Consider the following 23170-nt stretch of genomic DNA (forward strand, 5'->3'; position numbering starts at 1 on the left):
CCTCTTGGAGACGTCTCAGATCCCTCTGCCCTCAAGTTGGGTTGTGCCAGCTCTGGAGGGAAACCATCCCCATGGCTGTGTGCTCTGCCCACAGGTACATCTCTCCTGCCGGGGGTCCCTCCTGCAGCGTTGTTCAGAGGATGTTATGTGCATGGGATTAGCTGTCTGGGAACCAGTCCATATTCTTCTGGTGTCTCTGCAGGCAACTTTTTTAAATGCTTCTGAGCAGTGATGAGCAGCATGTTTTATTATTAAACAACAGAGGGATGGGGAAGGAAGAATGAAATTTGGACAACAAAAGGAGAAAGTGATCACTTCTGCCTAAAAAATGTGTCTAGCTGTGCAACATAGGAAATGTACAGCAAAGCCACTTTGCCTCAGTCTGATCACACTGAGATCTGGAGGTATGGCAGAGCCAGAGCTCTACCAGGGGAGCAGTGAAGAGTGACTCAAGAGGCTATAGCTGTTTCGTCTAGAAGAAAGTTTTACTTTAAGTAAATTGGTTCTCTTTTCCTAAGCTTTCCCGCAGGTAAAATGAAGATAATGATGCTTCCTTGTTCTGCAAATTCATTTAAAGGTACTGCTCAAAAGCTATTTATGAAAGCCAGATGTTACTCTTTCAATAAAGATCTACCACAGGAGTCCACCTGCAGGAAATCCCCTAGGAAAAAATGATTTGTTAGTGTTTTTTTTTTTTTTTTTTTTTTTTTTTTTTTTTTTAAGAATATTTTCTCTAGCTGGGTCTCTCTCCCATTTCTGACCTCTCTCTATTTTTTTCTTATTTTTTCAGCTCCTGCTCTGAACCTCTCCTGTACAAAGACTGGTCTCCTTAACCACTCTCTGTTTCAACTAGTTCTCCATATGCTTTGCATACGTGCAAGGGGACATGCAACTACTAGGGAATTTTATTGACCACATGACAAGATGTCATGTGGTCAATAAAAGTTACGTACATTGGGTACGTAACTTTGATTTCACTATATATATATATTATATTATCTAGGGAGTGGCAAGGCATCCCCCAGCATGGTGACAGAGAGAGGGAGAGAGCCAGTTCAGGGATAAAAATATCAGCAGCCCTGCAAACGGCTGTTGAGCATTTGAGGAATTTAAAGCAGAGGCCAACAAGTCGAATGTAGAGGATCTTAAACATTTCTGTGAGTTCTGAGGGAGTTACTTATCTAATTTTTATTTGTCTGGATGTACAAAGGCCAAAGTACTCTAGGTCTGGTTGCTTTGTAGCATCTCAGAGCTGGCCTTCAAGTACCAGGAACTGAAAATAAAGTTTTTTTAAAGCGTTAAGAAGTGTGTGTGACTACACAGATCACCTCACTTTCCAAATGCTCACACTAACTCAGCCCATGTATCAAACTTCGCTGCCCGCACTGCGTGCCCTGCCCAGGGTGCAGCCAAGCAGGCAGCATTAGCTGATAGGATTCAGGCTGCTGAGGCCAGCGTACACTCACCCTGGGATGCACTTCCACAGCACCGATAAGGGGTTTTAGCTGCTCAACTGCTATTAAATTCAATGAATAGGGTGTGACTAAAACCCTCTGCTGTGCTGCCTGTCTCAGGCTGCTCACATTACTGGGATAGCTGGCGCACATGCCCCAAAAAGAGCCATAGCACCTACAGAAAATACTAATAACCCAGACTTCTGAATATTTTCAGATTGACAATGATTAAATAAATCCAGATCCACATTTGCAACACACCTAGATCCTTTTTAATGTCATTAAATAGTGCAGGGAGATACAAATATTGAGGAAAGAAAAAGATGTCTCGTGTTTTGCACTGAAGCTGCAGACAGACTCCAGCACATGAGCTGCTTGCTGGCAGTAAGAAATGCAGTCTGCTTGCTGGCACAGTCTGCTATGGATCATTTTAAAGCAGTCTCAGAAATATATTTATTTATGTAACAAAGTCACAAACTACAGCCTACTGCTGTTCTGCTGTTCAGTATGATCAAAGCGTCAGTGACTACGAGCATTTCTGATCTTTGCTGTGCTGCTCCTCCAACTGCTTAATCTCAGCTAATTGCAGGGGAGAAGGCGTCTGAGGATGCCACTTCAACCAGAACAAAATGTCAATTCAAACCGGAATTGGAAAGGACAAATTTAAAAATCATTTGGAGTGGATTTATGATGTGTGCTGTGCTCAGATGTGGAAATTACTCCTGAGAGTTTCTAAGATAAAAAGGTGCTGGATTATTAATTATTGGATTATAAATTTACACAGGTGGCTTGTATTCAAAATAGCATCTTGAAATCCACTGATTTCAAGGCTCGACCCTTATTTTCACATTTTCTCCAGGACCAGTTCTGGCTTAAATGGTAATGAAAAAAGCCACTCCATATTTATTATTTAGTTGAAGAGTGAAGAGGAAATGGACGGTGATTAAACAGAATCACACGAGTAAGGCTCTGTCTGAAATTTTGCTTGACTGCCTCCGAGGTTCATTTTCTATTTCCCTGCTTCAGTGGAGGCCGTTCTCTCCTCATGAAGGAAGAAATAAAGCAGCATATCTTGCATTTTTTTTTCTCAGTGCTGGACCTTCCATTCATCAGCATAGTTTATAAAGCTTCCTTAAAGTGGTTTGAAACAAAGGGGTGGGAAGAGAGGTGTTAACATCTGACTGCCTTTGTACTTTGATGGTTATTAGAGATGCACATTCCTCAAGCAGATGCTGGATAAATGTACAACATTGCAGTTTCTGGAAGTGTTGCAGTGAGCATCGCATCATTCTGAGAGCCTTGGACATGTCTGCTTTGCTGGTAGGTGGCTGGCCAGATAAATCTCTGCCATGTTGTGCTTTGGCAACCAGCAGAGAGCAAGGCTAAGGTGCAGTGGCCCAGCTTTCGGACGCAAGAAACTTTAGGGATATTCTGAAAGGAGGCTGAGTTTAGGAAAAAAGAACAGGGCTCCTCACAAAGGGCTAAGTTGAATTGTGGCTACTGATGGTGGGATTCATTGCACCCAGAGCCAGGCAGGTAGAGGTAAAGGTCTCATCTGAGGGTCTGTGGAGCTCCCTCTGTGGCAAGTGAAGCGATGTGTCCTTCCACCTGGGAATGTGCACCTGGCTTACACTAGTCAAATGTATATGAAGGTGAATCCCTCAAAGTCCAGTCGTTTTTTAAATGCAGGCCAGGAGGCCTGTTACATATCCAGGGAGCTCTTCTGCTCACTGCCAGAGCCATGCAGTGCCTACAATGTCGTGCCAGAGCTCAGTTCACATCTGGGGTTTGGACCATGTCATTAAGCCAGATACACATGTCTAAGTACCAAACATGTACTTTATCCAAGAACACCTGTGATCTATAGAACTGGAATTAAAAGTTGAATTTGAACTTGTTTACCTTTCCCTCCACTGTGCATCTTTCCTTGCTGAAATCCTGGCTTTGGACAGCAGTCAGGTAGCCCATGGTCTGATGGAAGTTGCTACCTTTACGATGGTATTCTTTCTTCTCATCATTAATCCTCAAATAACATTTATGAATGTTTCTACTTCTTCCATAATTTCTCATCTATCAGTAGTTTCAAGTGATGTACAGATAACATACAGATAAGAAAGCAAAGGGAATCCGCCCATTCATTCTGCATCAATATGTGGCACTGCAAATGCCACATGGAGGCAAATGCCTCCATATATGATCAATGAAGGGCAAAATTTCACCTCTTCAGGTGACACAGAACTTTTGCAAAGACTTTTTATTATTTTTGCAGAACAATATGAATTGCATTGCATGCTCATCCTAGGGGGAGGTGTTGGCTACCTTTATGAAACTAACTGCTAGCATAGGAAACTGTGCTCTAACACAAGAAACCCATTTTGATATTGGACTAACTTCTAAGTGAGCCCTGGTCTCTCATCAAGCTTTAACCCTTTGGGACAAAAAAATAACAAAACAAAAAACCAAACCAAACCAAAAACCAAACAAACAGCAAAACAAAACAAAACAAAACAACAAACAAACAAACAAAAAAACAACAAACCACAGAAATGCATCAAAGTATGTACCTTGCAAACAAGTTCTCCATAAAGTCTTTGAGGAACCTCTGGGATCAAAATATGAGTAACTAATGAAAATTTTCTTTAAAACAATTTGTTGACAACAAAATGATGCCCAGTTTTCTCTGAGAGCTATAAATAACTGTTACAGGCAAGGAGGAATGAACAGTCCTGGGTCAGGGAGATCCTTCACGCCACCCACAAATCCAGGCTGGAGACTCCAGCCTGCTCTGGAGGAGAAATGCATTAGTATGTTAAAGACAAAAGCATAGGATCCGTCAGTGGAATTAAGATTCTGTGCATGTGGCAATCAAGGAAAGTAAAACTCAAACACTTCAGGATTATTATTTTTAATTACTAATTGCTCCTCTCATCTAAAATTAGATGTGCAGTGCCGTTGCTTTGGAAGTATAGAGGCCCCTGAGGAGAAAAGTTTGGAGGCCTAGCAAAAGGTTGTGTCAGCATTGTGAAACTCCATGATGGAGAAACCTTCTGCCTCTGAAGCTTTCATTAGCCTCATCTCCAGCCACAGAGGCAAACCAGTTGGACTCCAGCAATGATCAGATGTTCTCTAGTAGCATGGACTGCTGGTGCCTAGTTTATCAGCTGAGCAAAGCCAGGGCAGCAGTGGGAGATGCATGGGGACAGCAAGAGACTTGGTGGTGTGCCATCAGCTGGAGACCACCAGCAGGGACCAATGGGTCACCTATGTAATCAGCTATGCATCATTATATCTTCTGTCTGTTTTCAAAGAAAATGGAAAAAGCTTTTCTCTTAAAGCTGGGCTTTATCTTTTAAATGTGCTTTCTGTGAAAAATTGTCAACATTCCTGGAATTGCCCATTTGGTGACAATTTTCTTCCCTGCCATGTTTTAATCAAAAAGTTTACACAAACAGAGGCAATGTACTATTCATCATAACCCTCTTTTCTTTATCAAAGAAACATGTTGTTATTCATGTGAGTTTGGTGTTTTTGTTGTTGTCTGGAAATTGGAATCTTCAAGAGTGATTTGGAAAAAAAGAAGTTAAGAAAGAAGCCAGCAAAATATGAAAATAGAAAACGAAGCCCAGGAGATGGAAGGAACAGAAATCTGTCAATAATATTTCTGCTTTAAGATCAGCTTCAGCCCCTGTGAGGCTGGTAATAGGCTAGAGAGGCTGTGGTTCCTGCTGCATCACTAGACGTACTCAGCTCAACTTCAGCTTCTGGATCTGCAGATGAAAATCACTGAGTAAAGTCCTATGGTCTCTGGGTGGACAAATTTAGGCTAGATCATAAGAAGATGGTCCCCATTGGTCTTAAAAATCTATAAATTGTAATTGCTAAATTATCCTGAATAATGAATATTCTGAATATAACAGTCTTTAAAATATATAGTGCTTTCCACTTTAATACCTAATCTCTGCATTAATTACCCTTCCTCAAAGTTGTGACAGCTGGATACCTTTTATTGCTATTTTACGGGTATGGAAATAGAAATAGCCAGAGTAAAGTGAGTTCAAGGCTAGCTAGAGAAATAGCAGCAGTGTCATAGTTAAGATTAAGCTGTGTTTGTCACGCTTACATAGCTGTCTCCAAATTTCGCTCTTCAGAAGACTCCAAGAAACTCCCCAGGAGTCCAAGGAGTTTGAAAAGTCCCACAGAGATCTCAGCTGGACCTGGAGGTGCCTGACAACCATTATAAAACTCAGCTCATGAGCTTTACCTGTGGCTCCTTCTCAGTGGAAGAGTAAATTGGACCAAATTAGAATCTGAGTGGGTGCAGTTTTTACCACAGGGATTTTTTTTTCCAGTTATGGTTTGATCTTTTCTACCCAAAATACATGCCACATTTAGATGTGTATCTCAGTCTCTGATCTCCAGTGGGCTGTTGGATGTTGGGGGTGAAACTGGAGCAGCAGTGTCCTGGAACATGTGGTCTTTTGGGCCATTCTGCAGAAGATCTCAGAGAACCTTGGAAATCATGGACAAATTCTGGGATAAGCAGCTTGTCTGGGTGAAAAGTTCTACTGCTATTCTGAAAGCCTCTCAGCCATGACCTTTTGCTGAATAAGTTAGCCTTTCTATCATATCTGAACACTGTGTCCGAATGCAATGTTTTACCCAGAAGCAAAACCCAACAACAAAGAAAAATCAATAAATATGGTGCAATTCGCTTTGGTGATTCAAGCATTCTGTTAAAATTAGGATCTGATTATAGCTGTGGAAACCTGTTTTCCTGAGTCCTAACAAACACATTTTGCTTTACATGAAAGCTTTTCAATGTTGTGCCCAATGCTGGCTTTGAGCTTTCCATAGTTTCCAGCCTCTTCTTTCTCTTTTCCAAGATAGACACATACTACACAGACATATCCTTCTACAAAATCTTATTTTCTACTTTAAAACTCCCCCTGAAACAACAGAACCCAAATAAGCCAAAGCAGCCAAGCATATTACAAGGAGAGTGAACTGGGATATTTTTAATGCATTGTCAAAGCCAAAGAAATTTCTCATAATGTATCGGTTTTGACAAAGTTTTATAACAGAAACTGAAAAGAGGAGACCTGATAGTTCAGCTGACTGTCATTTTACTGGAGATCTGATGTAGGACTTAGGAGATACAGCTTCAAGTTTCTCTTTGAGCCTAAGTGCTCTTGAATGAGAAACCCACCCTGAACTAGGCATGAAAGGAGGTGGTTTTTTTTTTCTTCTTTCTTTTTTTTTTTTTTCTACCTCTAGCTAGTATGCTGATAGCAAGGAGACATGAAAAATATGGGATGAGATCCCATTTTCACACAGTTACTTTATTTCAAAAATTTGCCCAGAAGGTTTTGATTCATCTCCAACCAGTCAGTACTTTAAGACCTGAAAGTTGCCCACGTAGTTGTTATTCTCCTGTCAGCTTTAGCAAAACACCACTAAGATGCCTAACTAACCGGCCTGACAGAGATTAATAATGAAATATAAAGCAACAGCAAACTTTGAAAAAATGAGTAATTGGTACCAAAATCTTCCTGTGTAGCAAAACCTTCTTCAAAGGCCCATTCTGGGCATGATAACACCAACACCAGACCCACCTGTGCTTTTGCAGCCTCACCTCACCCTGACCTCAGCCTTCCTAAACCAGGGGATTACTTGTTTCTCTGCTAGGTTTAGGGATTAGAGATGAATTTAGGCATTGGCAAACCAACCAGTATGGCAGGCTGTTTAGGACAACAGACATCCTATGGATTACCAAAACCGATGGGATTTTCAGCAGTGAGATGCTGGGGGAGGAAGACCTTCTTGCAGCACTGCAGGTGAGTCAGAGCACTGCCTGCAGGTCTCGTGTAGGGTGTTGGAAGAGGAGGAAAAGCTCTGCTCATCCCAAAGCTCTGTAGAGCCCTCCCCACTCCTCGCAGGCCTTACGTTGCTGTCTGTTACCCACCAGCCACCGAAGCTGACCATTACCAACCCTCTCAGGCTTCCCATCCTCACTATGGGCCTCCTGTCCAAGGTCCCACTGCTCCCTCTCCACCACACTTCCTTCTCCTCAAATCCCTTTGCCCACCTCTTCCAGAAGAAGTTTTCCCCATGCACAGACTTATGCTGGATGTTGGGGAGAAATCCTTGGTCTGGCTGCAAGCAGCACCACCTCCACACCATGAATGTCATGCACATGCAGGAGAGCACTAGCCAGAAGTGATGGGGCTGTGGCCATGGTTTCCATACAGAGTTAATTTCAGCAAAAGCAGCCACACTGAAACAGCATTTCACCACTGTGGGAGGACTGTGTTAGAGAAAAGGGCAATTGTATTGGAAGCTGATGAGTTGCTACTGGATCTGAGTAGGGACATAAGTTCCTTGGCAGGACAGCTTCTAGCTACCTGTAGAAAGTCTTTGTGTTTCCTCTGTATTTACTTTGGCAAATTGAGGCTGTGATGGTGGTACATGCAGAAAGGGGCCATTGCTTCAATAGGACTTGAGGCTGGCAAAGATGCTATGCTCATCCCCCAAACCCAAACAGTTTGGACCATCCCAGTCTAGCCCTAATGAAACGAAAGGAAAATTTCACCTCAACTTCTTTAATAAACAGATCCCAAGTCCCTGAAGCAATTCAACAGCCTCATGCTGTGTCTGCCATTCCTGCAGTATCCTGTAAATGACAAAGCAATCTGGGCTGACTACAAAAATTCATCCAGTGCTGGGATTATTTCTCTTGAGGCAGTGTTCAGTGGTACAGCCTACAGTGCTGTGTGTATTTTTTTTTTTCATTCATGTTACTTCTGGGCATGGTTCTCTATGATAATTTTTTTTTTCCTGAGGTCCCCCAAGGTATTATTCTGCTCAGTCACATGAAAAATAGGAAAATAATGCACCTTCATGCCAGTGCCACAGACGGGTCATTCATCAGCGTAAAATCGACTTTACAACCTAGGAGGAAGCTGCTTCACGCACTGAATAACTACGAATTTCCACAGTGGATTCCCAAGCTGCAGCAGGCCAGCAGTCACAATGGAACAAAATGATACCTGGGAGAACTTGTACAATGGAAATAAATAGTGTCCAGGCCCCAGTGATGACAGGTAGCTACCCCTGATTTTCCTAACAAGGGCATATATCAATCTGTTAGAACCTGAGATAGCTACAGATATTTGATTTCTTTTCAGGTCACTGAGTTATTTAGATGGTTCTTCTTGCAATGCCTTTTCTTCCTCAGTGTCTACTCACAAGAACAGATTTTTTTCCATTTAAACAAAGCATGGGATTGGCAGAAGGAAGGTGGAGATTTCTCCCCTTGCACTTCCAATAACATTCCCCCAACCCAATGCTGTTGGGTGTGATTCTAGCCCAGGTGGTGTCTGTCATAAACATCTTCACTGTATTTGCACCCTGATACCTGCCTGCAGGAGCCTGAATGCAGAGGTCTGGGGCTGAGAGTCTCCTGACAGCTGCAGATCATTTGTGTTCCTCTCTTGCAGATGGACAGGTTCCTTAGCTTCTATTTGAACCTGGCCCTCTTCAGATACTTTGCCCAGGACAGGACTTTCAGATAATCTGGTTTGGGTATCTTATGCTGCTGCAATCTGGGCCAGCCCCATCTGAACACAGGGCTGATTCTCTGGCGTGAGCAGGGCAACCCTTCAAGGCAACGCCATCTCTGGGGGTTAACAGAGACCATCTCGTCTGAGCATGGGACGTAAAATCCAGCAGCCAGAGCCGCAAGCAGGGAAAGCATAGGTTTGTACAGGGAAAGCATGCTTGAATTAGAGAGGGCAAACTTGTCTTACAGGGTACTCCTCAGCTCCCCAGCTTCTGGGAAAACTCCAGTGCACATCTTCTCCCCACCACATCACCTACTAAGGCAATGATCCAGCTCACGTGGTCGCAAGTGGATCCTGTTTAGATGAGAGCGCTGCTGAATGTGTGTGCATGAGAGCTTCAGCACAGCTGTAGGTTAATAGACAAGCAGGAGGAAGACCCCATGTGGAGCAGATGCAATGGTGTGTTTCAGACCTAAAGGGAGTGTGGGATAAAACGGGAGCTGGGCTATCAAGGAGTCAATGGTACAAGGCAATACAGCATGTTAGCAAGAGATAGAAAAGCAGCCCAGGGGACAAGAATGGAGACAAGCCCTGGGGCAGATTCTGTTCGTCTCTTTCGCAGTCCATGTAGTGAAAAAAAAAGAGAGTGCATCTCTAGGAGAAAGATGGACAAAGAGGTAAAATCCTGCCAGGGAAGGACTAGTGGAGAAGTGGAGGATTTATTAGCTCAATTTTTAAGCAATTCATTTTGCTTTTCAAGAGGTTCTTAAATAATAATAAAAAAGAAGCCAGCGAGTCAAGAAGCCCTAAATTAGCTAGAAAGGTACTTCAGCAAATCAAGGGCTTGATTGTTCTATGGCTTGCCCTAGATTCAGGAAAAGGTGTAAAATATGCAACAGTTACTGTAGGGCTAGCTGTCCCCACGGCTGCAGCTCCAGCTCAGGAGATGGAGTATGTGTGCTGTAATGGGAAATGCCAGTCTCCTTGAAACCTCCAGGAAATCAATGTTAACTTTGTGCTGGGATACTGCTGACAGAAGGCAGAAATACAGGCATATCTTGCTCAGGTGTACCCAAAAGAAAAGAGTACTGGAGAAGGAGATGAGCTGGCCTCCAGCACCAAACTAAAGCAGGGCAGATGTGTGTGAAGGAGCAATTAGAGAGTGGTGAGGGCATTGGGAACTTGCTGTTTCATGATATAGTTGGGCTACAACCTTGTGGCTGGAAAATGAGGAAGGGAAGAGAGTCTTTGGATGGAGAGTGGCTGAGGAGAAGGAGCCAGGACAAATCCATAGAAACTCTCACAACAGCCTGAAACCCCTCTGGTATTTCCCAGCCTCTCATTCCTGCGACACCACTGAACCTGGCTGGTCTCTCCTCCTGCTCACTTCTCTGACCCTCATCCCCTACTTTCTTGGATTTTACCAGCCTCTTCCAAAGCTTCAAATTTCCTTGAATCCCCTCAGAAGCTCTTCCAGCTGCGTGACCTACAGACAGCAAAAAAGAGTTAGAAAACTTCACTCCATGCTCACAGCAGCCCTGTACCAGCTGGCTCTTTGCCTCTTTGTTAGAGCTGGCTTGGGATACATCAACAAACAAGTCGGCTCCCCTCAGACCCATGAAGGGCATCATTGCAAATCAATGCACAATTTGCTCTCTTTGGCCCTAATCTCTTACTTTTCTGAGTGAAGCTAGCATGGGTGTGGACTCCCTGACCTCTCCTGCTCTGCATTGCAGCCATTCCCAGGAACCATGGTAAGGTCAGATTTTTACACATGCCACTGACTTGGTACCCAGCACTATCCAGCAAGAAATAAACTGGGTTTCAAGTGCATGCTAGCTTATCTCCTTCCTTACCAGAACAAAGCTCATAAGAAGAAAATGTGAGGCCTCCCTGAGGGTGCTGGGAAGACACGGTGGATAATAGGAAATTTTTGGAAGGAGATTTGAGAAGTGGATTTTACTCACTCCCTATATTGATAAAGGCTTATCATACTCCTTTGCAAAAACAGAAACCACATGGCGAGACACTGTTTTTAAATGTTAATGCATCTTTAGAGAATAATCAGTAACGTTTGATGGCTTGTGCTAGCTCTAGGAGAAGCCTCTTTGTTGTTTAAGAAATGAAACAGCATTCATCTGGAGTTCCTTGTCATTACTGGATGAAAGAAAGGTTATTTCTGTAGTTAGAAAAGAGAGGGAGAGAGGGAGAGAGAGAGAAGATCTGAACGATAAACATTATAAAATACTTATCTTTCCAGATGTCTCTGGGATAATGTGAGCTAAAAGGAAATGCTTATCTCACTGAAGGACAGCTTTTGGCAACATTGCTTTTTATACAGAGCTAAATTCTCGTAAGAGCACGGGACAAAGGTAGAGGGAGCTGCTTATAGCCGTGAAATGCAAACCAGATGTGGTGCCCCTTCAAGTCCTGTTACCGAATCACTCCATAACCTTTGGTAAGCCACACAGCCCTTTGTGCCTCAGCTTCTGCATCGGGACAACAATTGGTATAATAACTGTAATGAAAAGTATTTTTGTGGCCCTGTGAATGCCAGGTATTGCATGAAAATATATCTCTAATGTAGCTTTCTGTATGTTGTTATCTAAAGAAGCATTCCCTCATTAGTTGGCAGATTTATGTGTTTGTTGAAGCAGTCCATGAGCCAAGCAGGGCCTGAAGCACCTGCTTCCTTGTGCATGTGAGAGCTGCATCCAGTTCCAGATAGTCTGCAATTGTTCTCAGGAATGAACCATGTTTTAAAAATAATAACTAATTTTGGTGTTTCCAATTCTGGTGTTGAGAATAGAGAGTCCCAGGAAGCCTGTCTTCTGGAAAACTTGAGGGCATTTAACCAAAAATAAATCTTTTCTGATGTCTTTTAATATGCACAAAAAGTGTGAGGCCAAAATCATTTCTCATTTTTGATATTCATAGGTACTTGTTTTTAGTTTTATTTATAAGGGGATGCCTGTGTATCCTCATTTTCCTACCTCACCACAAATTTTTCTATTTGCTGCTTGCCTTTTAAAAATTTCCTTACTTTTCTTTATTTTATATGCCCTACTGACAGAATGTAGAAATCATGTCTGGAAAGGAAGAGTATTTTCTTTCTGAATAGGTGCATTCTCTTTTCTCGCCCCAGCAAGCTGCCGTTTCACACATGACAGAAAGATTCCAGTCTGGGGAGAATAATACTTAATCGCTAATAAATAACTCATACAAATAAGAACCGGGAATGAAACCACCATCTGATGAATTTGCCTGTGAGGAAGTTAGGTCATTGTGTGACCTTGGATGATTAATTTTACATTCCTGTGTCTACGCTTTCCCCTCCATCCGTTCTTCTGTCTTGCCTGCTTCACATTCAAGGTAGTCAGGGCAAGGGCTGTTTCTCATTATATGTACATTTAGCAATGAGTACTATGAGCATTATGCCACTGTAAAAAGCAAGTATTGGATACAGTGCCTAGGGACAGTGATAAGCGTGCACCTTGTGCAGCATGCGCTAGATCATGGAGTGACAGACACGTGTGACAGCAAGACACAGATCTCTTGAGTCCACCATCACTTGGACCAGGGACCAAGGCCCTGAGGCCAGACAGAGGCAAAGGTGGTGCCGTGGGTTTGCAGCAGGGACATGCCTCCTCGCTGGTGGGGCAATGACAGGGATGTGCACGTCTGTGGGGGGCTGACATCATGAGATCACTGGGACGTGTGGAAAAGATGGGTTGTCCCTTCGTGGCCAACAAGCTCTGCAGGTCTCTTGGTGGCATCCACACTAACTCAAGGTCTGATTTGTTTACCTCAGTTGTGGGATCATCTCTAGAGGACAACTCCCTGTAATGTCATGTGCCTGTTTAAATATCATAGGTATGGATCCAGGGACTCCAAGGCTGGCCCGCTGGTCTCCATCTAGTTCCTCTGCCATGCAATGACCGTGTAGTTGGTCTGACCCAGGCAGGATGGTCTGTGAAGAATTCTTCCCAGAAGGGTCTTGATAGTGTTCGCAACAAGAGCAGGTGGCATTTGGAGTGAAACCGACCTTCAACCAGCACTAGAGTTGCCTTATCTCATATAATTGACCTACCTCAGACTCCAACCACTACAGTGTGGACAGCTCAGGTCTGGCATAAACTCAGCCCCTCAACCCATCCATACTGCCTAAGCCTTGATAAAAATGCATGCAGTCCTCACTGGATACATGGTCCTCTAGTCTAGCTCATGGCCAAAAATCTGTTTGATTGTGAGGACCCTTCCCAAGGCATTTTTTTAACACTGGGGTTGCATTTCCCAGCATAAAGTGAAGGCTTTGGGGTATTGCCCAGCAAAGCCATGGAGCCTCAGGTAAGCAGAGCAGTTCCAGTTCTGCCCAGCTCTGATTTTCCCCCTACACCTTCCTTCCCAACATGCAGGATGAAGCACCAGTCCCACAGCCACACACATGCCACACAGCCCTGCTGTCAACCAAAACACATTTTCTGCAAGCAAACAAACAAAGAAAGAAGGTTTGGTCTTAAAACAAACAAACAAACAAATAAAAAACACACAAAGGGGAAAAATGAGAGAGAATTTTTTTCTTACAGTCGGTTGTGATTTCATAGGGGGAGTTGAGGCGTGCATCCCCGCAGGGCGAAGTGCTCACGTACAGATGGAACAGGATGTTCTCCTGCAGCCTGTAGCCTCCCTCTTTTAATCGCACAAAGATTGATCGCTCCCAGTCTTCTCGCCGTTTGCTATGATCACAAAAGAGGTTCCAGGTCATTTGTTACACGCCAAATCAGAAACATTTCTGCTCTCTCTCTGTGCTTTTCTCCCTCTGTTTGTTTGTTTTTATTAGCACCTGGCATCATATATTTTGCCTGGTGACAAGAAGAGAAAAGCAATAAGCTTCTCCAAGTGAATAAATGTTTGAAGGGGGTCAAAACTGTCAACATGCTTTTGGCTTGCTTACCTGGGATATATTCTAATGACAAAGCACGTGGATTTTTGAAGGGTAGCTCTCTTCCTCACAAGCACGGATACATAAACACACTGATTTTAAAGAGGTTCTGGCACATAAAGAAAGGTGAAGTTTTCTTAGGCAAATCAGATCTGCTTATCAGTGTGTCGAGCCACATGTTTAAATCCTGTTAACATGACCATAACTGAGATGTGTGTTTCTATGCTCTGTTGGAAAAGGTCTCTAACAAAGCACCTAGAGTTTCTGACCCCTGCCAAGCCTCCCACTCTCCTGACACTGCTTTTCCTCCCCATTCAACCAGAGCCATCCATGAGCACCCCATCTAAGCCAGCAGCATCTCCTTGGTCCCTTGGTGTTTCTGGAAATCAGAAGATGTCCTGAAAAGTGCAGAGAGGACTTCTGCAGGCTTTTCTCAGCTGAGATGAAAACGATACTTATTAAGATGAAGCTTTTATCTGCGAAGTGGTTCAGCAGCTAGATGGGGACACAGTGCTCGTATTCCATTAGCAACAGCTGCCCGGGAGGCCAAACCCTCCCCGTCCTGCAGTTTGCATCAATAGCTCACATTAGGGCTATGCTGTGGTGCGGTTTCTCAGATGATTTACATTTGTGAAGACATGGGTGATTTCTCTGACAGACAGCTGCCTCTGATATGTACATTTGGGCAACGATTATCACTTTGAAGGTGAAAATGTGATCAGTGAAATTCTAATGAAAGACTGCTTTCCCTCGGATGCCCTGGTCCTTCCCTCAAAAACTCGAGGGTCTTTTTGTGGGAATGTCTCTGAGCGGAACTGCTTTTGCAGGTGATGGTTTCCCTAAGAGGCTCCTAATAAAGCCAGAGTCCTACCCATTTAATTCACCCTAGGACAGACCATTAACCGATGCAATTTCTGCTGGTCTCTCTGCCTCCCGTTAGAGCAAACAGGGGTGCTTTTTACCCAGCCTCAGAGCAAGTCCTTGGATTTCATCCAAGCTGCCTCTGCCTGTTTTCTCCCAGAGCAGCCTCTGTGCTATTGAAGCTGTTTGGCTGTCACTCTTCCGTGCTTTGGGTGTTTTGTCATTTTTTGATGCTGGGATGCGTTTGCTGTCAGGAAGAATTTACAGGCACATTACCTTGCCTGCCAGGGGCAGGGAGCCGCGCCGGCTCCTTCCTTCTACTGTGGGCTGCGGTGGAATTTCCCAACCACACTAATTATATTATCGCCCTGATGCAAGCCTCTGAAATAATAAAATACCCGTAAGTCCTGCTGCTTGGATTTTACAGCGAGTGCAGTTGGTTTTAAATAATTCACTGCAAAATCAGATGGGAGAATACAACGCTGTGCAGTCCTGGTGCCTGCTATTAGTATGTTAAACCGCATTAGTGTGGGGGGCAGCTTGTACGACTTGGAAACAGTTGCTATGTAGGGTTGGAGCAGTCATGTTTTGGGCTGGGTTACAGGAGTTCACAGCAATCAGCACCCATCCTGTGGCTGTTTTTCACTGATTAACCTTGCTCTCTCCCTCATACCTCGAAGGGTCTGTGGCCAGTGTGGTTGATGGGTTGGGCGATGGACAGCTGCTCTAAACACAGGCAGCTGGAGGGCAAGGCAGCTTGGCTCTTCCTCCAGGAGGAAGAAGTACTCCCTACTACATATGCTCTTGACCTGCCGCTGGGGTGGTTTTTCTGGGGGTTGAATGGTTGATTCATCCTTGCCCAGTGGCTGAATGGGTTTATTAACAAAACTCTGAGGATATTGTTATAAATGAGTTCTGCATTTATTAACTACAGTGGCTTTGCAGGGAGTCTTGTCTGTCGGAGGCTTGGGGACCCCACAAGGCTTCAGACCCCAGGGGGTGTGGGGACCTGGTAAAAGTGGGCTGTGTGGAGCATGAGAGGCACTTCTGTAATGCCACTTCTCACCCTTGTGAGGGGGGAAATGAATCTGAGGTGGTGGGACCTTCCCAAGCCACGCTGTATAGCCATGCACACCTGCTTGAAGCAATGAAGAGAGAAGCCCATAGTGAGCCCACAATGTCATTCATTCAGTGGGTGGCATTAGTGTGTCACTTCCACATGCTGACAGTGGCTAAAAGAGCAGAATTTGTCCCTAAATCTTTGCCTGTTATGAATTACTGCAGCAGAGTCGGAATTTGAGGCTCATTCAAGAGAAATACTTCAGAAAGTGCTAATTTTAATCTTGTGCTTAAGTTCATTATTTAATAATCACGCATATGTTTTGAGATGACTTCAAAAAGATTTCAGCATGTACTAATGGTTTAATATATGTGAAGTGTTCTGCTGACGCAAGACCTTACTCTCTAAAAGAGGAGCAGAGGAGCTATTTTTAGCACATAAATGTAGGTATGGGGAGTTTCTAGTGCTACGTGGATGGCTTGGCATAGAGCACAGCATCCTAGAGAAGTTAAGAGCAGGCTTATAAAGGCTGTATCCATTGAGAGGCTAGTAGGACAAAAATAAGAAATAGTAGATGTGCAACAAATAGCTGGCATTTCCTGGAAAAAAAAAAAAAATGGACTGTACTGGATGAAGACTGTTCCTTACTTTTTACATATAAAATCAAGAGTGGTTTTCATATAAATCTCTCAAAGAACTACCGGTAAAATCAACCCTCTGGTACCAGTAGGGCTACTATAGTAGTAAGACTGTTACAGTGCTGATTTGTTTGAAGAATAGCCCATTAGTTTTAGTTTTCTTTAATAAAGAAAAATCGGATTTTGTTTCTTCCTTATTGGACTGTTGATGTAAATAATCCCACTGAAGTCAACGTGAATTTTACTGCCATCATTGCAAGATAATCAGACTAAGATATTTGTGTACTTTTTGATGGTGAATTTTAGAAAAAGCTTCTCAAACGGTCTTTCTCATCCTTCTTTTGTATATCAGAAAACTTGTGTCTTACTTTTCATCTTTTTTGTGAAAGTGTTGAGAACTTGAGGATTATGGTTGTCATGAAAATGAAATCTGGGAGGGGTAGGGGTTTTAATCAGACTGGTTGGAAACTGTCAGGTCTTAGTTGTGCTTTTAGCTTTTATTTAACTCAAGCTCTTGACAACGAATTGTTGAAAGAAAGTTTCCTTTTGAAGTATTTGTCACTCTTGCTTCTTAGAGAGGATAAAGTTCCCATTCTGGAACTCTCTTCCACAAGAAAATTAAGGAAAGCTGCACCTTTAACATTTAGCAATATGAAGAGAAGGAAAAAAATGTAATTTACATATCGCTGCAACTTTGTCTTGTGGATGGAATTATTCTACATTTTAAATATCTGAAGCAGTCACCCCGTACTATCTTTACAGCAATGGAAAAAAATTACCCCAGTACATGGCAATTCACCTCGCCTACAATAGATACTTTAAATAGGTCTGCTGAATCACACTCCAGGGAGGCCCATCTCTCTTCACTGATGATAAGAGGAGCCTTGGGGTATCTAGTTCACAGTTGACTAACTTGTAGACATCTCAAGCAAGGTGTCAAGAACTAAAATCAGCTCAGTGAATCCATCTCCCCTGGACATTCATTCTCTATCCTGGCCCTCAATCTCTCTAGCCTCCCTGTTCCTGCTTTTCGAAGCTTCCACCACGCTATATTCAGAGAAGCAAAAGTTTTGTTTTCTCTGAAGCTAGTGGAACTATTTGTAAATGATGGAGAAGTGGTTCCTTTACAGGGAGAACATCGCTTTGAAAAATAAGTCTTTTACTAGAAAGTCCTGAAGTTTGAAATCCATCTGTGGAGATCAATTTGAGCAGGCAGACTGAATGGGAAGATGTGTGACAAAATAGGGAATACTGTCCCACAGAACAACCTTGTCTCTTCCATAGGGAGGGATGGAAAATCTAAGCTGAGACATGTACTCTGCTTTTAGTATGGTTTTGGTTAGGGAACCATCTCTTTGATCTCAGTTTGTATACCACTTTGTACAACAGATTCCAGGAGAGGACTTGAATTTGGGTTAGGTTAATGTAAATGCATAACAACACAGAAATCCTGTCTGTGTTTCCCCCAAGCTTGAGGAGCTAGTATACAGGGAGTCCCAGTGGAGCTGAGTTAACATATCTGTCCTAAAAAAGCTGTCTTTCTATGTCCTAAAAACCTCATCTTTAGCTATGCAGTAGCACAATGTGGCTTTTCTACCAGTGGGAGTTCTCTCCTCTTATAGAGAAAAAAGGGTAAATGCGACTTTAATATTCAGTAAACACATTTTTCATTTAATTTTAAACACCCCCACTCTCTTTCATGACAAAGCTCCTGATGATGGCCTAAAACTGAATGCAGCAATAGATACTGTAATGTAATTGGAAAATATATTACAGCATGCAGTTTTGCTTCCACATGGATTTTAAGAAAGCAAAACCTGATTTGACAGTATCTTCAGCCCTGTCTTTCAAAGGTGCTTAGACCTGACAATTTTTGGTTGAGATTTTTATTATATGTGCTGGTCAGGGAAGCAGTTGTGTCTGCTCTTGGCTGAACAGGGAGTGATTTGAAGTTATTGTGAACAAAGCTTGTGCTGCGCTGAGGATTCTCTTAACAAAAGACTGTTAACATTGATCCAAATAAAATAATAATATGACTGAACATGTTAGGGAAGTGAATCAATACAATAGTTTAAGATACAGTGGTAACACTTGTTTCCCAAGAGACTGTAGCACAAAGGAAGTACTAGGGTTGCTACACTGCTGAAAACATAATAATTTAATGTAAACTTGAAAGCAATTCAGATTGAAATAGGGAGAATATTGTTTTTTATTAAACCCTTCAAGGCTCTTGTCCTCCTTTGTCAGCCAAGCTCATCTACTCCATATACTCTCTTGTCTTCAACCCCAGCCTGAAGTGAAAATAACCACTACTTCTATTAGCATTGCTTTGGAGCCAAAAATATCATAGGCACTCACAAGAACAAGAGACAAGAGTCTTTGTGCCTGTGACCTGATGCAAAATCTTCTGAAGACAAAGGCAGTTTTTTTCACCACAGTTAATAGCCTTCAGTTAAAATTCCATGAAAATGCCAAGAAGAATGGAAGGCAGAAGAATGGTCTCTAGCTCAGGGCTTTTGATTTCTTTTCTTCCTTCCTTCCTTAGTTCCTTCCATACGAATAAATGCCACCTCAGCTGCACTTCTGCTTGGGTTTCATAGGATCATAGGATTTATAGGATTCAGACTGGAAGGGGTCTCAGCTCTCTAGCTAGGTAGCACAGGGCTTTATCCAGTTGCGTCCTGAAAACCTCCAAGATGGGACTGCAGAACCCTGCTGCGTGTCCTGTTCTACTGTGTGCCTATTCCCATGTGGACAGTTTGTCCTTATATATCCAGACTGAGCTTCTCTTGTTCCAGTGCATGCCTGTTTGCTGTCATCCCATTGTGCTCCCCAGTAAAGACCCCATTTTCCCCTTTTTGCTGACCTCCTATAAGTTCTTCTGGGTCAGCCATCTTGTTCCCACATTGACCAGGCCCAGCTCCCTCAGCCTCTCCATACAGGCCAAGGACTTGGTTGCATGCAGGTGGCTGCCAGCCTACTCCCCCCATCTCTGTTCATCAGAGTTGCCCCAAACTGTGCTGTCACAGGTCATTCTTTCCTTCTCAGTGCAGAACTTCTTGTTTATCCGTATTGAATTTCATGTTGAAGATCCTGCTGGCCCATTCCCACAGCCATTCTGAATGGCAGCCCAGCCTCTCAAGTTTGTCAACTGGTCTCCCCACAGCCTGGTGTCATCTGCAAGGCTTTTGATGAAGCACTCCATAACCTTTTCCAGATCACTGATGGAAATGCTTAACAAGGTACCAGGACAGACCCTGGTGGTACCCTGCTGGTTACCAGCTTCCAGGCAGTGTATGGCCCATTAATCATTTAAATGGTAACAAGGTGGGTTTGGCTGAAGACAGGACCAGTAATTTCTCTATAGTAACTCTACATGCTATAACATTTTAGAACATCATAAAGAAGGAATGAGTGATAGCATCTTGCACTTTGGCACCAAGTTTACTGTACTGTTAACACTCACTGGTTCTCTAGTGAGTCAATGAAGGCATTAATGATCAGTAAATCACTTCCTTGAGGTATTTCAGCAGCAGCAAGGAAGACAGAAAAATGTCTGTAGAGAGCAGAATGACCCCCTTCCAGTCTATGGTTAGTGAGTGATGTTAATAAGCCTGCACGTAAAGATTTGTACAAAATCATCAGGCTTCATAAAACCAAACTTTATGAGTCATGTCTAATAGCTACTGAAAGAAAATCAGCTGAAGTAAAGGAGCTCATGACCCAACACTCCAGACTACCTAACACTCATTTTGTACAGTACAGTATGTGGGTCCTTCATCAGCCAAAGACTCAGAAACAACAACATCAAGAAACAAATAGTTCCAATGTCTGGAGGATGGATCTGTTCCATTGAAGGCCATATAACATTCACTAAGCATCAACAAAATTCATTTACCTTAAGTGTAGCTCCAGCTGTGAGTAAAGGAAGTGAATAAATGCCCTTCTTGCAACAATTTCTGCATGGCAGTCGTTGACCGCAAGCCCTTGGTCATTAATGTATTCCCCATTTATACATTTGGTACCCGATGACAGCACAATAACCTGAGCTTGCCTGATGTCCAAACCTGCAGAAAGAAAAACAAAAGTGGTGTGAAACTGCCTGGGGGTGAGTATGATATCATAATTTTTAAAGTTTGCAAAGCCCACACTGATGTGGCAGCTGAGATGGCCCTAACAGGATGCTTGTAGAGTTGCTGATATGATCTTTGGAATATGTGAGAATCTCACGTCAGTGTTATTAGAATAATAAGGGTTCTATTTCAGTCTTCCTGCTAATTCAGAAATAAAACCTTGCCACAATGTTTACTTGTTAAATCAATAACTACATCATAGCAGTGCATATGCTGTAGAGAGGTAATAAATATCTCCTGCAGTGCTGATAAATGGCCAGGTTTTTATGAGCTGTTGAAGACATTTTCTGGTGGAAACACACACTCCCTGTAATGCTGGTTTTCATTGCTGTTGCACTAGAAGTACTAAATAAAATGCAAGTAACACTTCTAGAGCTGCTCTTTAAAATGTCAGAGAACAAACAGATCTGATTTTCAGTAGAGTCTCCTTTTTGTTTCTCCAAGAGCAGTTACATCAGTGCCTCTTCTACTGTGGCCCCAGGGGTGGAGCGTTCCTCTCTGACACCAGCTTTATTTGTCTACTGGCTTTCCAGGTAACAGTGATAGCAATTGAAGAACATGCCTTTCTTGGTTCAGATAGACACTTTCTAGGATTAATTCCTCATTTCTCTGGAGTTAGTGGCAAAGTGCTCACAGACTTCAGCAGGACCTGGGTTTCACCAGAAACGTAGCTCATTCAGCCCTGCAGACAATTTGAAAGAATTGCTAAGAATGAACTGAGCCCAAACTGAAATTACCTACTGAACAGCACATTTCAGAATGCATCTCTCTGGAAAAGAAAGAACAGAGGAGCAGCTCTTGGGAAAAAAAAAAAAAAAAAGAAAAAAAAGTTTTTTTTTTTTCTGGCAGATGGGTGCTTCCTCTAGGCACAACAAAGCAGTCTAAGAGCATAGGACTGTGTTTGACAACTGTACGTAAGTGTGTATATTTCAGTATTTGTTTTCCAATAATATGTATTGAAGTCAATGTGCATAGGCAAGCACATTTACAGGCAAGCAAGCCAGGCAGCTGGAGTTTGGGTGTGCCCATGTAGAGTCACTTGAGATGCCCTTGGTGTCCTGCTTAACCTTTGGCTGCTGCTCCAGGGAGGAAGGGGGTGTCCAGGTGGTTCTGTGCCCTCCCCAGTTGTATCACATAGAAATCCATGAGGTGACTCAGTGGAAACAGATGCCTGCCTTTAGGCAAACAAATGAAGCCCTCATAGTTTTCACCACAGAGTGAGTAGAAAAAAATCTCACCACAGGCTAAATGCTTCTGACTTCAACACATTTTACTGGAGAATGAATACTGAATCCATACACGCTCTTGCTTTGTTCTTATTTCTGTGATCTTATTTTAGCTGTAAAAAAGCTTTAGGAATAATTTTATAGAGTCAGCAATCTTTATTTTTCTAATGATGAAGTCTATTGAGTGGCAGAAAAAAAAGATGCAGAGACTTTTCTGCATAGGAAGCACCATGCTTGGGGCCATGTTTTCTCATAAGACCTATAGGTTTGATCTGAGAAAACAGCTGAACAGAGAAGAAATGAGTATTTTAAACTTAAAGGCCCGGTGTTGCTGATAATGTCCCAGTTTGTAAACAGAATTAACGATACATCTCAATCTCAACACAGCACCGGTACTAGCGGTTACCATGCTTGATATCTATAATAGGAGATGACTCCAAAATTATCTCATGTCTATACCAATATGAGAGCTACATCGTAGTCCAAAAGGTTCAGTAGTACCATGGCATGGCAGCATTGTGACATTTGTGGGTGAGGTATAAGTGGTGTGAAAAAGTTCAGTTAGTCACAACTGATGCCTTGGTCATGACACTCTCAGACAGAAGTTGTTTTAGGTCTTAGTGACAAACTGCACATCATGGTATACCTGTGTCTGCGGTTTCATCTCTCGTTATTAGAAGAGCTCAGAGTCTTGAAAACCCAGAGAATCTTGCTTTTATTACCTGATAAAAAGGTGAGGTGGACAAATGGCTCTGTCCATACAAAGAAAGGAATTTATGCTCTTGTATATAAGAATTGCTTTGGTGCTTTAAGGGCACTGTCTTCATGAGAAAAATAATGGGTTTACATCAGATTGATGTCAGTCTAGTTAGCTGTGTCCTTTGCATGGGTTAATACCAAGCGTTTCACGAGGCATTGCCTGCAACAAAGGTGTCTGAGTCCCGCTCTGCATCTCAAAGAGTGGCTTATACTTTCCTGAACAGTACATAGTGGTTTCCTTGGTTGGAGGGTTCGTGATGAGACTAGGATATTTTTTGGTGCTATTTTATTTACTCAGAAATGTCCATGGAATCTTATTTTCCCCCATACAGTAGAAGTAAACCAGCAAGAGGCAGTTCCCTGATTCTGAAACCCACAACCCCTCCCTCTGCCATCCTGCACCTGAGGAGACCAAATCGATACTCCTCAGGGCAGTGACACCAGCTGCTTCTTTCTCTTTTTATCCTGACTTTCTGCTTCTTTCACCTTCTGAAGTATGCCCCTAACGTGCCTCCCCTTCTCCCCCTTCACCTCGCAG

The 23170-nt window shown here is 42.9% G+C and overlaps 1 protein-coding gene across 2 annotated transcripts in view; it reads right to left on the minus strand.

Moving 5' to 3' along the window:
- ADARB2 (adenosine deaminase RNA specific B2 (inactive)) overlaps positions 1 to 23170 on the minus strand; it is a 309650-nt gene that overhangs the window by 23625 nt on the left and 262855 nt on the right. For both annotated transcript variants that reach the window (XM_068673495.1, XM_068673494.1), the window contains 2 exons: positions 20413 to 20581; positions 13598 to 13749 (listed from right to left, as the gene is read on the minus strand). In XM_068673495.1, the coding sequence (XP_068529596.1) occupies positions 13598 to 13749; positions 20413 to 20581 (321 nt within the window). The remainder of the gene's footprint in view (positions 1 to 13597; positions 13750 to 20412; positions 20582 to 23170) is intronic.

This window comes from Anas acuta, chromosome 2 (genome assembly GCF_963932015.1).
Source record: "Anas acuta chromosome 2, bAnaAcu1.1, whole genome shotgun sequence".
NCBI classification, from domain to species: Eukaryota; Metazoa; Chordata; class Aves; order Anseriformes; family Anatidae; genus Anas; species Anas acuta.